This window comes from Hyperolius riggenbachi, chromosome 5, assembly GCF_040937935.1.
Source record: "Hyperolius riggenbachi isolate aHypRig1 chromosome 5, aHypRig1.pri, whole genome shotgun sequence".
Taxonomy (NCBI): Eukaryota; Metazoa; Chordata; class Amphibia; order Anura; family Hyperoliidae; genus Hyperolius; species Hyperolius riggenbachi.
In genome coordinates, this window is record NC_090650.1 from 293,437,352 (window position 1) to 293,455,384 (window position 18,033).

Sequence of the window (18,033 nt, forward strand, 5' to 3'; positions counted from 1 at the left end):
AAGGCTTGAACTACTTCAGTTGTGTGTAATGAATCTAAAATATATGAAATTCTAATGTTTATCAGTACATTACAGAAAATAATGAACCTTATCACAATATGCACATTTTTTGAGAAGGACCTGTATATATATATATATATATATATATATATATATATATATATATATATATATATATATATATACATATACATATACTTGTTTCTAGTGAGCTACAAATCCACTACTTCCTATCTTGATTATGTTGATTTTTAGTCTGGACCCTTTTAAGTAGTCAATCATTTCAGGCAGTTATTGATAAGATTTTTGACAGATGGACTAGTCCAACACCTGTCTACTGTAAAGCGACAGCAACATAAGAGAAAAATAATTCACAGTGCATTTTACTCTTGAAGAGATGTTTTTATATGCATGTGTTTTAAATGTTACCATTTTTTGTGTGATGGTAGTCCTTTAAAGAGGAACTCCAGTGAAAATAATGTAATAAAAAAGTGCTTTATTTTTACAATAATTTTGCATAAATGATTTAGTCAGTGTTTGCCCATTGTAAAATATTTTAAATCCCTGATTTATATTCTGACATTTATTACATGGTGACATTTTTACTGCTGGCAAGTAATGTAGCTGTTGCTAGCTGTTTTGGCAGTTGGAAACAGCTGTAAACAGCTATTTCCCACAATGCAACAGGGTTCACAGACAGGAAACTGCCAGGAGTACGTACTCAGAATTTCTTTGTGGGAGGGGTTTCACCACAATATCAGCCATACAGCGCCCCCTGATGGTCTATTTGTGAAAAGGATTCGATTTCTCATGTAAAAGGGGGTATCAGCTACTGATTGGGATAAAGTTCAATTCTTGGTCGGAGTTTCTCTTTAAGTAAATCTTCTAGTTTGTGCAGATATTGACACAGTGCCTCAGGATAAAGACTGGCATACGTATACTTCCAGGTAATTTCTAACAAATGTTCAGTCATTTTGTCAGAGCTTACCTGTAATCTACTTTTCAAGAAAACTATTGATACTATATATATTTTTTTTTTATTAAAATAAATATGATACTTGTAGTAATATTGTTACGGTAAAAAAGTTACATTGTTTTTAAGCTCTATTAAATCACTTGTACACATAAAACTATGAATACATACAGGGCTTCATTGACTAAGCATCTCCAGCGTGGCTGGATCTTAGACAATATCTCATGGCTCCTCCCCTTCCATAGCCATGATATTGGTGTGACCACTGGTTTCTGACATAGGCGATGTATCACTTATAACTGGTTCTTTGGAGGCTTCCTTCATGTTTTCTGAGATCAGGGGCCTCAGCTTATCACAGGAGAAGAGAAGAGCAAACCTCAATAGGCTAAATGCAGAGCTTGCAGCAATGATCACAACTGCAAAATAAATATCAATGTTAGCAATACAGCTATTAATACATTTTAATATATTAATAAGCACGAGTACAGTACTATCAACGTTTAAAAAACTAGATGCTGTATAAATCCTTAACTTATGTCTGTGTTCTTTTAATGCATAAATACTTCAAACTGCTCTGCAAAATTACAGAGGCGATGAACGCCATATCTGTAGGTCTGCTTTATTAGAGGTTTATAGCTAAGTCTAGATGAGTGGATGGGAAAGGACACTTTTAGGACTTAAAGGTGCAAATAATGCGAAACAAATGTTCCCAAAGAAAACAGTTAGGGCCCGTTCAGCTTACAAATGCGGATGGCCAGGCGTGCGGAACGCGTGCGGACCGCAACACGTACGAACGCACGCCATCCGCGTTTGTGTGCGTTGCGTGGCTGATCCCATCACTGAAAATGGGACAGCCGCGCATTTTGACAAAATCTGCGTGCAGCATGCGTTCCCGGACCGCACAGGTCCGGGAACGCATGCAGTGTGAACATCAGACAGTGCACTCTATGCACTGTCTGATGTCGTGCGTGTCTGCCTCCTGCACGCGTTTCCAAAACGCGGCTGGAAACGCGTGCAGTCTGAACGGGCCCTTACTGTTCTAGCTCTGACCTCTCCATGTTAAATGACTGTTGGCACAGTATATCATTCAATTTGCAAGAATTTTGCAAATTTAAAAAAATAATTACGAAAATTCAAGCTGAGCCTGAGGGTGCATACACACATTAGGCCATAGTCTTTGGAAAATGAAAGATCACTGACCAATTTTACCCCCTTCTATGTAGTATGAGAGCCATACTCTACACAGTCTATTCTATTGAGCTGAACTCCCCATCAGATAGAAATCTTTGCAAGATGCTGCACACACAGATGCTGTACACATTCAAAAGATCAGTATCTGCAAAAGATCTTTTCCTACAAAAGATCCATTCCTGCAAAATGCATTCATAGTCTATGATATCTGCAGATCATCATACACATCTTGTTTAACACACATTCATCTGCATATCAGATCCACCAGGATGGATATTCAGATCTGCAGATGATTGTCAGATCTGCAGATGAATGTCTGTTAAACAAGGTGTGTATGAGGATCTGCAGATATCATAGACTTTGGGCTCGATTCACAAAGCAGTGCTAACTCAGTTAGAGACTTTAGGAGTGATAACCATTGCACCACGCTGGTGAAAAGCCAGTTTAGGAGTGATAAGATTAGGAGTGATAAGTTTAGGTGTGATAAGTTTAGGCATCATAAGTTTAGATAGCGCGCAAAGTCCCGCACGCAAAGCAGCGCCATTAAACTCTATGCGAAGTGCACCAGACTTTGCTAGCGCAAAACTTTTGATCAGCTGTGCACTGCGTTGCTAACGCAGTTGGTGCTTAAAGAGGGACTCCAGTGAAAATAATGTAGTAAAAAAAGTGCTTAATTTTTTACCATAATTATGTATAAATGATTTAGTCAGTGTTTGCTCATTGTAAAATCTTTCCTCTCTCCGATTTACATTCTGACATTTATTACATGGTGACATTTTTACTGTGGGCAGGTTATGTAGCTGCTCCTAGCTGTTTTGGCTGTTACAGACAGCTGTAAACAGCCATTTCCTGTCTGTGAACATTGTTACATTGTGGCAGTTTGCCCAGAGTACCGCGGTACTCAGAGCTTCTTGTGGGAGGGGTTTCAGCCCAAAATCAGTCATACAGCGCCCCCTGATGGTCTGTTTGTGAAAATCATTATATTTCTCATGTAAAAGTGGGTATCAGCTACTGATTGGGATAAAGTTCAATTCTAGGTTGAAGTTTCTCTTTAAACTTATCATGCCTAAACTTATCACACCTAAACTTATCATGCCTAAACTTATCATGCCTAAACTGAGTTTAGGCGTGATTAAGGGGTTTTCACCAGGGTGCTAACTGTTAGCACCGCTTTGTGAATCAGGCCCTATGAATGCATTTTGCAGGAGTGGATCTTTTGCAGCAACAGATCTTTTGAATGTGTTCAGCATCTTGCAAAGATTTCTATCTGATGGGAGTTCAGCTCATTAGACTAGACTGTGTAGGTATGGCTCTCATACTACATGGAAGGGGGTTAAATTGGTCTGTGATCTTTCATTTTCCAAAGACTATGGTCTGATGTGTGTATGCACCTTTAGTTCTGTAGGATTTAAAAGCATTGCACCTCCGAGTAGATTGAACAGCTTGTCACAAACACATACTGAGACCTGCACACGCAGAACTAGGAGTCAAGGTGTCTGCTAGAGGAGTACTGTATGTCTCCCCAGTGTTGGGAGTAGCACCATCTGAACATAGCTACAGTTAGAGTAGACCACAGCTTTCCATAAGCCATTAAAACACACCACTGGAAGAATCTGTAGGCTGAAGCAAATAGAACAAGATGAGCAGGCTGAAGAGGTGTAAAAGGCCAGTCAGAGAAATGCGTAGATCTGGGCAGGGCCGGGCCGAGGCATAGGCTGGAGAGGCTCCAGCCTCAGGGCGCAGTGTAGGAGGGGGCGCACAATTCATTCAGCTGTCATTCCTAATTGTGTTTGAAGCAGAAATAAATAAGAAAACGGGATACATAGCAGTGACTGCAAGCCATATAACTAGATATTAAGGTGTTGGAGAGGTTGGGGGCCCTGGGGTGCCTCTTAGTCTAATAGAAATCAGTGTGTGACAGCTGAGGTGGCAGGGATGGAGGGGCGCACTTTGGTGTCTCAGCCTTGGGTGCTGGAGGACCTTGTCCCGCCTCTGGATCTGGGGGCTCTCATTTTCTACTTAAGGTCCGTACACACATCCAATTTTTATCTGCAGGTGACTGGCCAATTGTACCACTTCCATGTAGTATGAGAGCATACCTACACAGTATTCATAGTATTCAAAGTCTGTTGGCCCCTGTACTACATGGCAGTAACAAAATTGGCCAGTCATCTGCAGATTAAAATTGGATGTGTGTACAAAGCCTTAAAGGATACCACAACCGAACGGTTATGGTAAAAATGATTGCAGCACTGTGTAGGTTGTAATCAGCACATACCAGCTGTTTCTTCGCCCCCCCCTCCGTCTACCGCCGTTCTCATTGTATCCATCCCGGTGTGCGACGACTTTCCTGAACTTTGACCCGGACATACTGCGCCCTGTGTGCGCAGTATGTCCTTCCCTCTTCACTTCTGGCCGGCGCATAGTGCAAGGCTCAGAAGCACGCTGACTCCTCTGTGCTGCGTGTGCGCTCCATTACACCGAGCGTCACAGCCGCTGTGGTTTCCAAGCAGTGAGAGGGCTTGGGGCCCCACTGCCCCCCGGTTGTATGGGGGCATTGGGAAGCCTCCCTGTGGCACTCCTGGATAGTGCTAATGTAGCATGAACTAATTCCCGCAGGGCAACCGCTTTGCGGTATTGGTTTTGACCCTGCATAATTTGGTATGTGAAAGCAAATGCATATTTGCATGAGCAATGTCTCGTGAGAAGCCAGTTAGGCCAAATTTGCAAATCCAGATTTGTCAGGTTCAAGTTGGATTGATGCACACATAAACATTCTCTGTGTAATGATTTAAAGGAAACCAGAGACGAGAAACAAAAAAAAGTTTTATACATACCTGGGGCTTCCTCCAGCCCCATGCGCACAGATCGCTCCCTGGTACACTTTAAAGACATATTTTCCAGTCTGAAATACACTGATCTAAAATGGGGATTTTTTAGGAAATAATAGTCTTCATTAATTAACATCTTCATGTGTTATTGGCAGACTGGGTGATTGCTCGCCTTGCACACCAACAATAGATTGGACAAGTTGCATGTAAAGGTGGAGTATGGTTAACGTGCAATAATTTTAGTTTATCTGTTAAGATTTCAATTCATACTTTGAACTTTGTTACTTTATGCGTTACTTATCAACCTGTAGAACTGCATAAGAAACACGTCTTTTGTTTTCTGATCTTATGTCGTCCCAAACCCGGAGAATGCTTTTAGAAGCCAAGGTATAACATATCTTGATAGATCTACCACTTCCTCATGTACAATATACAGTAAATACAAAAATAAATAAAAACAGATTTGGCAATGGACGCATGTATAGTTCTATCCTTACTGGCACTCTGTATCAAAACTCTACTGTTATTTTTTACCTCCCTCACTCCCTTCATCCCCACATTGCCACATGGTTGTGCTTGTCTAGGTTTCTCAAGCTTAATGGTCCCAGGCTACTCCTGGTAGCAATGCTCTGGGTGTTCCACACATGCACACATAGCATTATATTTATAACTAATTTAGCAAGTCCATTTGAAAAATTACAAACATAACCCTTGGCTGCCGCCGTGTTGCATAATAGGTACTCTCAGAGAGCAGAGTTCATTTAGTACACCATGTTAAAAGCCCCCCTCCACTCTCAAATTGTATGTCCCCCACCCTTACCCTCTAATATTGTACTGTGACATGTCCAATATATTGTTTAAAAAATAAACACCTCCATTTTAAGCATTTGCTGTACAGTCACATGACTGATTCTGTTGTCAGTCCAATGATGATTCTAGAGAGAGGTGTGGCCAAGCATTCAACCACCCTCATACTAGGATGAATGAAGTATGGGGTTGCAGCCAGTGGAGCAGGTGTGACAGAAGGCTCTCAGTGCATGCTGCTAGAGGATGCACTGATGCTGCCAGGGGACAAGGTAGAGATGTGGGTTACATAACTCAACTGCAGAGTCCTAAAATTAATGTATATATGCATTCTTTTAATATAGACATTATATTGCATTATTGAGGGTTCAATGGGGGACAACATTTAAGGTGGAAAAAGGTGCAGATCAAGCACCGTTTTTATATGCACTGAATACAATAGTACTTTAATTACTTTAAAACAACTCTGAAGCAGAAATAAACTCATGAGATAATGAATTGTATGTGTAGTACGGATAATAAATAGAACATTAGTAGCAAAGAAAAGAGTCTCATATTTTAATTTTCTGTTATATAACTTTATTTATAACATTGCATCAGACTGTCATAATTGCAGTTTAGAATCCACACTGTATTTTAAGCTGTAAAACAAAGCAGAAGTAATGACCCTTTGAACTTTCCTGCAGTAAAACTTTATCTCATGCTTTCTCTCACTGTTTCTTGGCTGTTTAAAGGATAACTGAAGTGAGAGATATATGGAGGAGGCTGCCATATTTATTTCCTTTTAAGCAACACCAGTTGCCTATGCCTAGAAGCCCTGCTGGTCTATTTTGCAGCAGTAGTGTCTGAATAACTCCAGAAAGGAGCTTGCAGCCAATGTTGTCACATTTGACAAAAATGTCAGAAACACTGGATCTTCTGCATGCTTGTTCTGGATCTATGGCTAAAAGTATTGGAGGCAGAGGATCAGCAGGCTAGCCGGGCAACTGGTATTGCTGAAAAAGAAATAAATATAGCTGCCTCCATATACCTCTCATTTCAATTGTCCTTTAAAGCGGTATAAAACCCAGACATAATATTCAATAAAAACATGTTTTCCTACTTTTTATATGCCATACGGTTAGCATATTTGCTTTTGTGCATAAGTTTTATTATTCATTTAGAAATTATACATTCCTAAAATACACTAATTTTACTCTGAGAGCTGACTTTGCATTTTATTTATAACTGTTTTATTCATCCTCTAACTTAATCAGAAAGCATTTATGCTTGTCTGACTTTGTTCAGCGCTCTGCTGAGCAGCAGTGTGAGAGAAGGCTGTGTTTGCATTTCTCACTTGATACAATTAAACACTAGATAACATTATGTAAAGTTTCGGAAGCGGCCAGCTCTGCAGACAGGGAAGCTTCTAAAGCCTGTGTTAACCCTTTGAATGAACTTCTAGTAAAAAAAAAATGCTGGTTGTATACAGTGCTGGGCCGAAATTACGCATGAGCGTAATTACGCATCGTAATTCAATGCAAATTGCTACGCGTAACTTACGGTCTTACGCGTAATTATTTACGCGTAAGCAGTAAAGTGGTATCGTAATTACGCTGTCTACCTTAATTGCTAGGTATGCGTAATTTTACGAAGACTTACGCGTAATTACTAACGTAAAAACTCCCCTTTTCTAAGAGTAGCCAATCAGTCAACATCCTAAGCAACCAATAGTATCTTCTCCCGCCCTTCAGTATATAAGCGTACGTTTTGATGCATACTAATTATGTGTACGGAATAGCTGTCACATTGATGGCTATTGCGTACACATCGTCCGTATGCGTCAAAAAGTACACATTAATGGGTATTACGGCACTACGCGTAATATCATAGCGTAAGCGCCTACATTACGGTATCCTTACGCGTAACTGCGTAAGTTAACGCGTAATTACAGTGATGAACCGTAGATAATTTCCTACACCGTAAACGTAATGCATAATAGCGTAAAATTACGCGTAATGATCCGTAAGCGTAGATTTTTCCATTACGACCAGCACTGGTTGTATATAATATGCTGTAAATAATCTATTAGAGCAAAGTAGAAATGCTGGGTTTCATTCCGCTTTAAAGGGACACTTAAGTCAAACAAAAAAAATGAGTTTTACTCACCTGGGGCTTCCAATAGCCCCCTGCAGCTGTCCGGTGCCCTCGCCGTCTGCCTCCGATCCTCCTGGCCCCGCCGGCAGCCACTTCCTGTTTCGGTGACAGGAGCTGACAGGCTGGGGACGCAAGTGATTCTTCGCGTTCCTGGCCACAATAGCGCCATCTATGCTACTATAGCATATATCATATACCATATAGCAGCATAGAGGGTGCTAATGTGTCTGGGAACGCGAAGAATCACTCGCGTCCCCAGCCTGACAGCTCCTGTCACCGAAACAGGAAGAGGCTGCCGGCTGGGCCAGGAGGATCGGAGGGAGATGGCGAGGGCACCGGACAGCTGCAGGGGGCTATTGGAAGCCCTAGGTGAGTAAAACTCGTTTTTGTTTGTTTGACTTAAGTGTCCCTTTAAGCTCTTCAGAAAACAAGACTGAGTTTGACCAAGTTAGTCAAGGTCAGAGAAACTATTTTGCATTTATAGCAACTCAAGTTTTTTTTTAACTCTTCCTGTACTGTAAAACAATATGAGACTCTTTTATGCTAATGTTCTATGTATTATCCATACTACACACACAATTCATTATAGCATGAGTTTATTTTCCTTTCAGATTTGCTTTAAATTCTGTAAAAAAAAATAAAAAAAACTTTGGGAAAAAAGGAAAATATCTGCTGGCACCAGCTCTTGTGCTGTAGCTCTGCCCCCATTGCACTGCACCAGTGTAATTACACTATGTGCATGGGGGACTTTGTCTGACGCTTCGATCCCAATAGCCTGACACTGTGCCTAACTAGATCTGGCTTCAGCGCCCCTAGCGGAGAGAGCCCAAATGTGCCCACATAATATTAATATTACCCAGTGCAGCGGCAGATCATGGGGCCAGCAGCCATGCTGGACTAGATCTAGCAACGCCGGCCCCCAGCGGCAGCCATGTTTTTCTGTGTCACGCTATGTCCAACATTGGTGCTGAACTGGAAAACACAAATGATAGACAGTCTGACAGAGATTGGAAAAGGACAAAACAATGTCCTAATATATGTATATGCATATATATTTGTATGTGCTGTGCCTTGGGCTTTAAAGAGAATCTAAAGTAAAAATTAAAACAAAAACAGATACTCACCTCAGGAGGGGAAGGCTCTGGGTCCTATAGAGCCTTCCCATTCCTCTCACGGTGTCCTCGTTCCCCCACAGGCTTCTCGGCTTAAAGAGAGTCTGAAGCGAGAATAAATCTCGCTTCAGAGCTCATATTCAGCAGGGGCATGTGTGCCCCTGCTAAAACGCCGCTATCGCGCCGCACAACGGGGGTCCCTTACCCCCCAAATCCCCTCCGTCCTCGCCGAGGATCTCTTCCGCATAGAGGCAGGGCTAACTGCCGCAGCCCTGCCTCACGCGCGTCTGTCAGCGCGTATCTCTGCCTCTCACTCGCATCGCCGCCTCTCCCCCGCCCCTCTCAGCGAAGGAAGACTGAGAGGGGCGGGGGAGAGGCGGCGATGCGCCGCTGATAGACGGCGCTGAGAGGCAGGGCTGCAGCCATTAGCCCTGCCTCAACAGCAGAAAAATCTACGACCAAGTTGGTCGTAGATTTTGCAGGGGGGGATTTGGGGGGTAAGGGATCCCCGTTTAGCCGCGGGATAGCTGCGTTTTAGCAGGGGCACACATGCCCCTGCTATCTATGAGCTCTGAAGCGAGATTTATTCTCGCTTCAGTGTCTCTTTAAATCTCCCTCTGCGGAAAACTTCGGTAGTCTTTGGAAGCACTCTGGCTTCAGAATATGGGTGGCTTTGTACTGCACACACACAAGTGTGCGAGAGAGGGTGCTCATGCGTGTGCAGTACGGAGTGGACCGTCTTTACAAGCCCGAGTGCTTCTGAAGACTCGTAAAGCCCACCAGAAGCGGACCCAGAGCCTTCCCTCTCCTTAGGTAAGTATCTCTTTGTTTTTTTTCAAATTATGCTTCAGACTCCCTTTAAACACCCAATTGAAGCTATGGTTTCACATACTGGAACACTGGGCATGTTACCATGTACTTTTTAATTCTATTTAGGGAAAAGATGCGGTTTTTATTTCTGAAATTTTACAACATCTGCAATTCAGCTTTAAGGACAACAAGCCTAGTATATAGATTCATTTTACAACACTGAGGGCTCTTTTACACTACATTTGATTCCAATTTCCAATTTTGATGCGATTTTACATGCGATTCTGATTTTTGATGCGATTTAAAAAAAGTTCTGTTTTATACGTTTGTTCTGCCTTTTTCTTCTTGCGTTGCTAGCATCCAGTGAAAAATGGATATCGGAAACTGGAATTGCAATTTGCTGTGTAAAAAAAGCAGTGAATACATTTATTATCTGCACCATCCAGGCGTGGTGCAGAGGTTAAACGCCATGGAGTTTACAAACGCCTCTCTGGAAAAACATTAAGAGTAAGCAATACATGTGAATGACTTGACAGGATGTACTTGCAAGACTGCACAGCAGTGATGATGCTGCATGCTGTAATGTGCATAATGTAAATGGTTAAAAAAATAATTGGCAGTGTTGTCATTTAGTAATTATATGTTAAAAATGCAGTACAGGACGTGTGAACTGCCCTAACTGGTAAATATGAACAACAAATTACAAGTAACATCTATTATTAGGATGCTAAGGAGATTGCCATCTTGATCATCTAAAAAAATATTAATGTCCCATCTGTAAGAATGGTGATTCAACCTTTACGTGTATCTGAAGGGACCTACAAGTACTGTAATACATTGAAAATATCCCCATGTATAATGGATAGCATACTGGTAAGGCTGTTGCCTTTGATGTGGGATTTGAGCCCTTTGACAAGACTTTGAATCCTGGCTTAAGCCTGTAAACCAGTAAAGAGTCTTTGGGCAAGGCTCCCTAATAATCTGGGTCGCCCGTTCAGCGCACCTTACGTGGCTGCAGCTCTGGAGCTTTGAGCCTACCAGGAGAAAAGCATGATTATAAATGTTCTATGTCTTGTCTTGTCCACTTAAAATCTGTCTGAAAAACCTGTCACAGTAGTCAGCGCAACTCAACATGAAAGCAATGCCAGCCTTTTCTACTTTCCATCCACAACTTCGGTCTCCCCACTGACCAACCAACCAGATATTCACAGTGTATTGCTGATTGTAAGTATTGGCACCCAAGACATGAGGATTTTTCAGTGTAGTACATTTTAGGCCACTTCAGGAACACTTCAATATAGTATTTATTTTATACTCAATGACTGAGTCATGACACATAATTTTTGTGGTGGCGGTAGCTAGCAGATGTGTGTGTGTGTGTGTGTGTATTTTTTTGTATGGTGTCTGTATTTTTAATGAAGTTATTTAATAAATAAGATTACTTTTTTATCTTTAGGCCCCGTTCACACAGCACGCGTTTCCTCCCGCGTTCCGGAAACGCGTGCAGGAGGCTGACACGCACGTCATCAGACAGTGCATAGAGTGCACTGTCTGATGTTCACACTGCATGCGTTCCAGACCTGTGCGGTCCGGGAACACATGCTGCACGCATTTTTTCCCAGCCACGCAACGCATACAAACGCGGATGGCATGCGTTTGTACGCGTTGCGTTCCGAACGCATGGCCATCCGCGTTTGGTAATGTGAACAAAGCCTTACATTTATGTTCTGATCATTTTTGACATTATAAGTGTAAACCCAATAGTCCATTTTGTTGTTTCTACACATTACTTCATGGACACGTGGGCACACTGATATTGACGTTTGTATTTATCTGGTATTTGCACATGTGTGTTCAACATTCTATGCTCTCATCAGGGCCAGATTTACCATAAGGCATTGTAGGCACATTCCTACAGGTGCCTGATGATGGAAAGGCGGCTCACTCCCCTCCCTGAGCACCTCCCTCCTTCCTTCCCTATGCAGAGTCCTGATGAAAATATAAATGAGAGGTTACGCACGCTGCTCATGGCATTCCACTGACGAGATCTCCTTTCAGTCAGGGGCACCTCTAGCTACTTAACTTGCTCTTGACCGCTTCATGCCGATCGGTGTTGAGAGGGTGGCTCTGCCAGGATCGCCTAACGCCGTTTGCCATCAAGTCTTGAAGGCGGGGATTAGCAGGGAATGCGTGCACACATGCACGGGAGCTCCCTGCAGAGACGCACAGCGAAGATCCGTCCTCAGCCTGCCAGCCGCGATTGGAGCTGGCAAGCTGTAAAAAAAAAAAAAAAAAAAGCTTGATTACAGTTGTACTGTACAGCACTGTGATCTAACGCAGCGTTGTACAGGGTACTCACCTCTCAATCAGCTGACCCCAGGAGTGGCTCGCAATCCAACCCCTCTCATAGGCTGATGCTTATGAGAGGTGATTGAAGTAGTGGGATCTTAGGGGGGAGGGAGGAAAGGGGGAGGTAGAAAATAAAAAAAAAATTGCTTTTTTTAATAAAAAAAAATAACAGTAAAATTGATAAAAAAAAACACAGCAGCAGCAATCAGATCCCACCAACAGAAAGCTATGTTGGTGGGAAGAAAAGGAGGTAAGATTCATTTGGGTGCTAAGTTGTAAGCCCGAGCAATAAGCTGTTAAAGTTTCAGAGTGCTGAATTGTAAAAAATGGCCTGGTCACTAGGGGGGTATAAACCCATGTTCCTTAAGAGGTTAATATTCTATCTGCCTAATACTAAGGGGCACCTGTAACTACCTATGACCTTCTGTGTCCCCCCCCCCCCCCCCTCTCCCTTTAGATGGTAAGCCTTCGGGCAGGAACCTCCTCCTTATGTCTCCTACCTGATCACGCAGCTCCATTACGGTACACCCATCCGATAGACCTGAGTGAACTCGACTTGCCTAATTTCCATGCTCCCTCCCATCCAGTGACTGACTAAGCATTACCTTGTACTCATACTGTGTTGCGTGATCTGGTTTGCATGTATTCATGTATTGTATTGCTGTATGTCACCCCTAAATATTGCCTGTAACCTAAATCAATGTACAGCGCTGCGTAATATGTTGGCACTTTATAAATACAAATAAATAAATAAATGAAGGGCAAGGGAAGTAAGGGAGAAGTGTCAGCTGGGACAGCCAGCGCACTTGTGGTGCGGTTAGGTGGGGATTTGGAGATGGAGGGCGATATCTAAGGTGCCCTGACATCTGTGCCTATAGGCTCTTGTGAGGTAAATCCGGGCCTGGCTCTCATACATTAATCTGTTTATGTATGGATGAGGTAGTGTCACCCATTAGGGATATTTGTTTGCTTACAAAAGTAGTCTGCACAGTTTCTTAGCTTCATCACAATATAGCCTTGTCTTACATACAACTAAATTGTTTTAAATGCAGTGTCATCATGGTTCCTGTCTACGGAGATAGATTCATGCCAGGATATGATTCATACTTTATACTGTATGCATGAAACTAATATGAGAAAGCGAGGATGTAAGTATCATTTTTCCATTAGGAACTTACCATTAATCAAATCGTTTTTTGACAATCCCGGAGACTCATTGATACCAACAAACATTCCAACTGAAGCAATGACTGCTACTGGATATACAGTAAATGTGTAACGCACGTATTTTTCAAAAACAAATGTTTCCATCAAAAACCTGTGGAGCACAACAGGGGTATGTCAGAAAGAAATTCATTACAGAAAGGTCTGCTTCCAATCAATTTATAAAATGAGAAGTAGAACAGTTCACAACATTCCAGAAATACAGTATATCAATAATACTCCAAACCATTTAAAACATATATATCAAGGACTTCTGCCATGGAATATGTCATATATTAAAACTCCTTCCATGCTTCTTATGATGTCACTCACTCACATCTAACCCTTGGTCCATGCCCCTAGAATGTTAGACCATCATCACTGTTCATCCACCCTCTGCCTGTGCTGTCAAAGACCAGTTACTGGATAGTGTACTGGTTGAAGACACCATCTTTATTATATAGAGAACCAGGATTTAAATTCTGGATGAAACCAGTAGCTATTCAGTAAGTAGTCTTTGGGAAAGACTCTTTAAAGGGAACTTTAACTGAGTCACTCATCGATCATCCGGTCCCCTGCCGTGGCTCAGTTTTGTTTTGGTCGACTGGCCAGTCGCCGAGCCAGTGCACCTGTGCAACCCTGACCAAGCGCATCTTTGATTGAGCTCCCATCCCTGTGGCTGTCCTGTGCATGCGCAGTTCACGTACGTACGTGTACTGCGCATGCACAGGACAGCCACAGGGACGGGAGCACTATCGAGACCGTGCATGCCCAGGACCGCGCAGGTGCACTGGCTTGGCAACTGGCCAGTCGCCCAAAACAAAACTGAGCCACGGCGGGGGACCAGATGATCGGTGAGTGATAACGCAGGCACAGGACGTCTGTAGGGGGCTGGTGGGAAGCCCGGGGTAAGTGAAACTTTTTTCTTTCCCTTTAATTCTTCAGGGTGGCTTACTGACTGTGCCTTCAGTGACTGCAGCTCCCTATCACTTTCAGGGAGACAAGAGAAATGCACGAGTGTTAACATTTCATTTAAGATGAATCACTAATGCTTTATTTAGTAATTACCACCACCTCTCCTTCCAAATAGTGTTACTTCTGTACACTATTTCTATACTCTATTCTACCATTACTATTCTCAAACTTGCCCATACTAATGTTTATACTCGACTCCCCCACTGCAACCCATCCTAGCGGCCATATATTTGCTAGTATTATATATCCCAGGAATCATATTGTGGTTCAGGTGAAGCCACCCTTGAGCCGAACCTAGGTTCAAACAATCTGCGCTTGTATCCAGTGAATAGAAGTAAATAAATAAAATGCAACATAGTGCTATATAACAAATACACTAGTATACATATACATATGATAGTGAAGTGCTTTAACAAAAATCTTGTGCACATAACAAGTCCTTATGGTGCAATGAAACAGCATGCAGGTCTACTAGAAGGTCCAAGTAGCTGTGGGTGACTACACTAAATTAGGTCTAGCGTTTAAATAATAATGGCCCCATATGAAGTCAATCCACTATGGCCAGGAAGTGAGCTGGGGGTGTTCCCAAGCATGCTCCACACATGTATTGCAGGATTACCCACCACCCTCCACAGGAGCTGGAATGATACTGTATGCTGAGATGCTAAGAATTCTGGCTTGCATGCAAATTTAATGCAAACTGTATGGAGATTAAGAATACGTTTAATCAAATAGGTAGGAAGGAATTAACACATTTGATAAGTGTGCATATGCCTAAACAATGTACATTAAGGGTCTGATGCACGAAAGGCCGATAATTTTGTCTTGCGTAGAAATTTTTACCGGTCCTAACACCAGAGGGGCACCACTAATTACTCTGTTAGCGCCACGTGTGTTATTGGGGGGGGGGGGGGGGGGTATGAGCGCATTGCTATGGTAACGTTATGCCGTGCATTACCATAATGCGCGTTATCCCAGAAACAGGCTTCCCTTGTGTTAGGACCAATAAAATTGCTGTGCGCTGCCTGTACATAATGAAAACACCAGCCTTTTGTGCATCAGGCCCTAAGCTTGTTGCATCTCGTGCTATTTCAAGCCTTTGGTTGCCATGATGAAGTTGTGAATGTTAATGTCTGTCAAAAACAGAATCAGTTGTGATATTGTATCTATTCTTATCTTTGGCAGTTAAAGATGAAAGGATAACACATCGGGCCTCAACATTACATGCAGCAGGGATATCATAAGTGATCCAGCTAACCTGGAGAGGAGTTTCAAAAACATAATAAAAATTAGAAAAAAATGTCAGCTATTAAATATAAAAAAAAAATGTAACTTTCACTTGGGTCATATGAAAACATAGCCCTGTTTCAATATACCCAGTTTCTTTTTCAAAGATATCTCAGTAATCCATTGTCTGCTGTCCCAAGGGTGTCAGCTGAGCAATTAGGACTGGGGCAGGTAAAATACAGTACATAACAAAATGCTTTCTCAATAATTCCGGTTTACAGTATAACTTTTTCAGTATTTTTTTTTGTGTGTAAAATTCTTATCCTTTTTTTAAAAACTCTCTATAAGCTACGTATACACACTAGATTAAACTCAACTCGGTTGAGGTGGTCAAGAAAGAAACCGCCTCCCTAAGGAGTTAAAAAATTAGTGTTTTCAGATTATTATTATTACTAGTTTATGTAGTGCCATCTTCCACAGTGCCACATAAAATGTAGGTGGACTACAACAGAAAATTAACACAGACAATTGTCTAACAAATATATAGCAGATACAAGTAACAATCTGGAAGACAAAGGGAGCTTACAATCTAATGGGTCAAGGGGAAGAGCAGGAGGAACTGACCAAGCTGTATATCTGTCGGAGGTAGACTTTAGGTCAGGTTGAGCCCTCAGGAAAATTATAACCATATAACATATATGTACTTTGCATATTTTTTGCTTGATCCAGGTTAGTTCCTGGATCAAGTGACCTGGTTTTCCCTTATCTATTGATAAATGAGAGGGGCTGTGTAGGAAAGTAAAGGTCCAGTAAACCTCACCGCTCGGCACTGAGGGTCGTGTCCTGAAACCGTCGTCTTCGCCAGAAGGCACATCTGTCATATTACTGCAGCCTCCATGACCCCCGACCTGCAACAAGTGTGGCCACGGCAATACCTGCTCTGGAGTGTATTGAAAAAAGGGAAGATAATAAGCTGGAGTATCCCAGATCTCCAGGTCTTCCCCTGGGTGCAAGCCCTGCTTCTCCTATAGTCCTGCCCCTGCTCTAATTTTTTCTCTCATCAGACACTTTCTTATATTATAAACCAAATACCATTCCAGCACCTATGCAAAAATACAACCCCATTTCCAAAAGAGTTGGCATGCTGTGTAAACTATAAATAAAAATAGAATGTGATGATCTGAAAATCATGTAAACCAGAGTTCCCCAACCCTGTCCTCAAGGCCCACCAACAGTTCATGTTTTGCAGAAAACCGCAAATATTCACAGGTGGGGTAATTAGTGCCTCAGCAGAGATAAACCACCTCTGTGGATTTCTACAAAACATGCACTGTTGGTGGGCCTTGAGGACAGGGTTGGGGAACATTGATGTAAACCCTACATTTAACTGAAAATAGTATAAAGCCATTACAACACATGTTGAACCCAACTGAAAAATATCATTGTTTTCTGAAAATGCATGCTAACTGTGAATTTAATAACGTTACAAAACAGATGAGACAGGGTCATGTTCATCGTGGTGTTGCATCACTTCTCCTTTTAAAAACACTGTAAATGTTTGGGAACTAAAGAGCACACAGACCCCCCGCAACCCCCCCCCCCCCCTGCAAATACTTCCGAGCCACCAGAGATGTCTGTCAGTCTCTCCATACCTCCTTGCAGGCTCCTAACAGCTGTCTGGCGTCCTCCGTGCACGCAAATCGGCAAGTCACCACAGGTCAGGTGAGAAGCCAGCTTCTGTGCACCGAGCTGGAAAGCTACCAGGAGCCCGCAAGGAGGTACAGGGAGACTGCCAGACACTGCTGGAGGCTCGGGAAGTTTTTAAAATGCCTCCACCCCTCCCCCAGACAACGCAAAACTATATTCCCAGTTATCCTGCAGGCATGCCGGTTAGTTCAGACGTCCGGTGGCCTGAATTCCGGATAATGGGAACTCTGCTGTATGATGATATCTCCTACTAGCCTAAAATAGCATTCCAGCTGCTCAAAGGTTTAGTGTCTCATTTTTGTCATTGTTTTTGTTTTATAATGTGCTAAGTCTTTACTTCAGGTGTGGTGTCGATCTGTGCCTCATTGTCAGCTTGGCCTGTTTGTCATCACGTGCATGCACAGTGCAATCATTGTGGTCTCCAAAACTGCTGATTTACAACAGTTCTGGAGACATGCACAGTAGGGGCATTTTCTATCTGCTTGTGATGATCTTAGTCTCTCTCTTTAATACCTCGACCAGCTCTAATAATGCTGCCCAGATTCCTGGTGCATGCACATTGAAGGGGGGAACTATCTAGTAGTATTTCTCATCATACTGCTGCTAGCTCAGTGTGATTTCTCAGTCTGGGAGAAGGACAATCTAGAAGTTCTGAAGATGCCTTGGGGGGGTCCCTGGAAATTTTCACAGTATATGTTCAATCTTCCATGTTACC

At 42.5% G+C, this 18,033-nt stretch overlaps 1 protein-coding gene across 2 annotated transcripts in view; it reads right to left on the reverse strand.

The window, feature by feature from the left end:
• Nucleotides 1-1,131: 1,131 nt before the first annotated feature.
• LOC137517677 (uncharacterized) overlaps nucleotides 1,132-18,033 on the reverse strand; it is a 72,426-nt gene continuing 55,524 nt past the window's right edge. For both annotated transcript variants that reach the window (XM_068234669.1, XM_068234667.1), the window contains 2 exons: nucleotides 13,385-13,524; nucleotides 1,132-1,389 (listed from right to left, as the gene is read on the reverse strand). In XM_068234669.1, coding sequence (XP_068090770.1) covers nucleotides 1,196-1,389; nucleotides 13,385-13,524 — 334 coding nt within the window. In that variant the 3' untranslated portion in view covers nucleotides 1,132-1,195. The remainder of the gene's footprint in view (nucleotides 1,390-13,384; nucleotides 13,525-18,033) is intronic.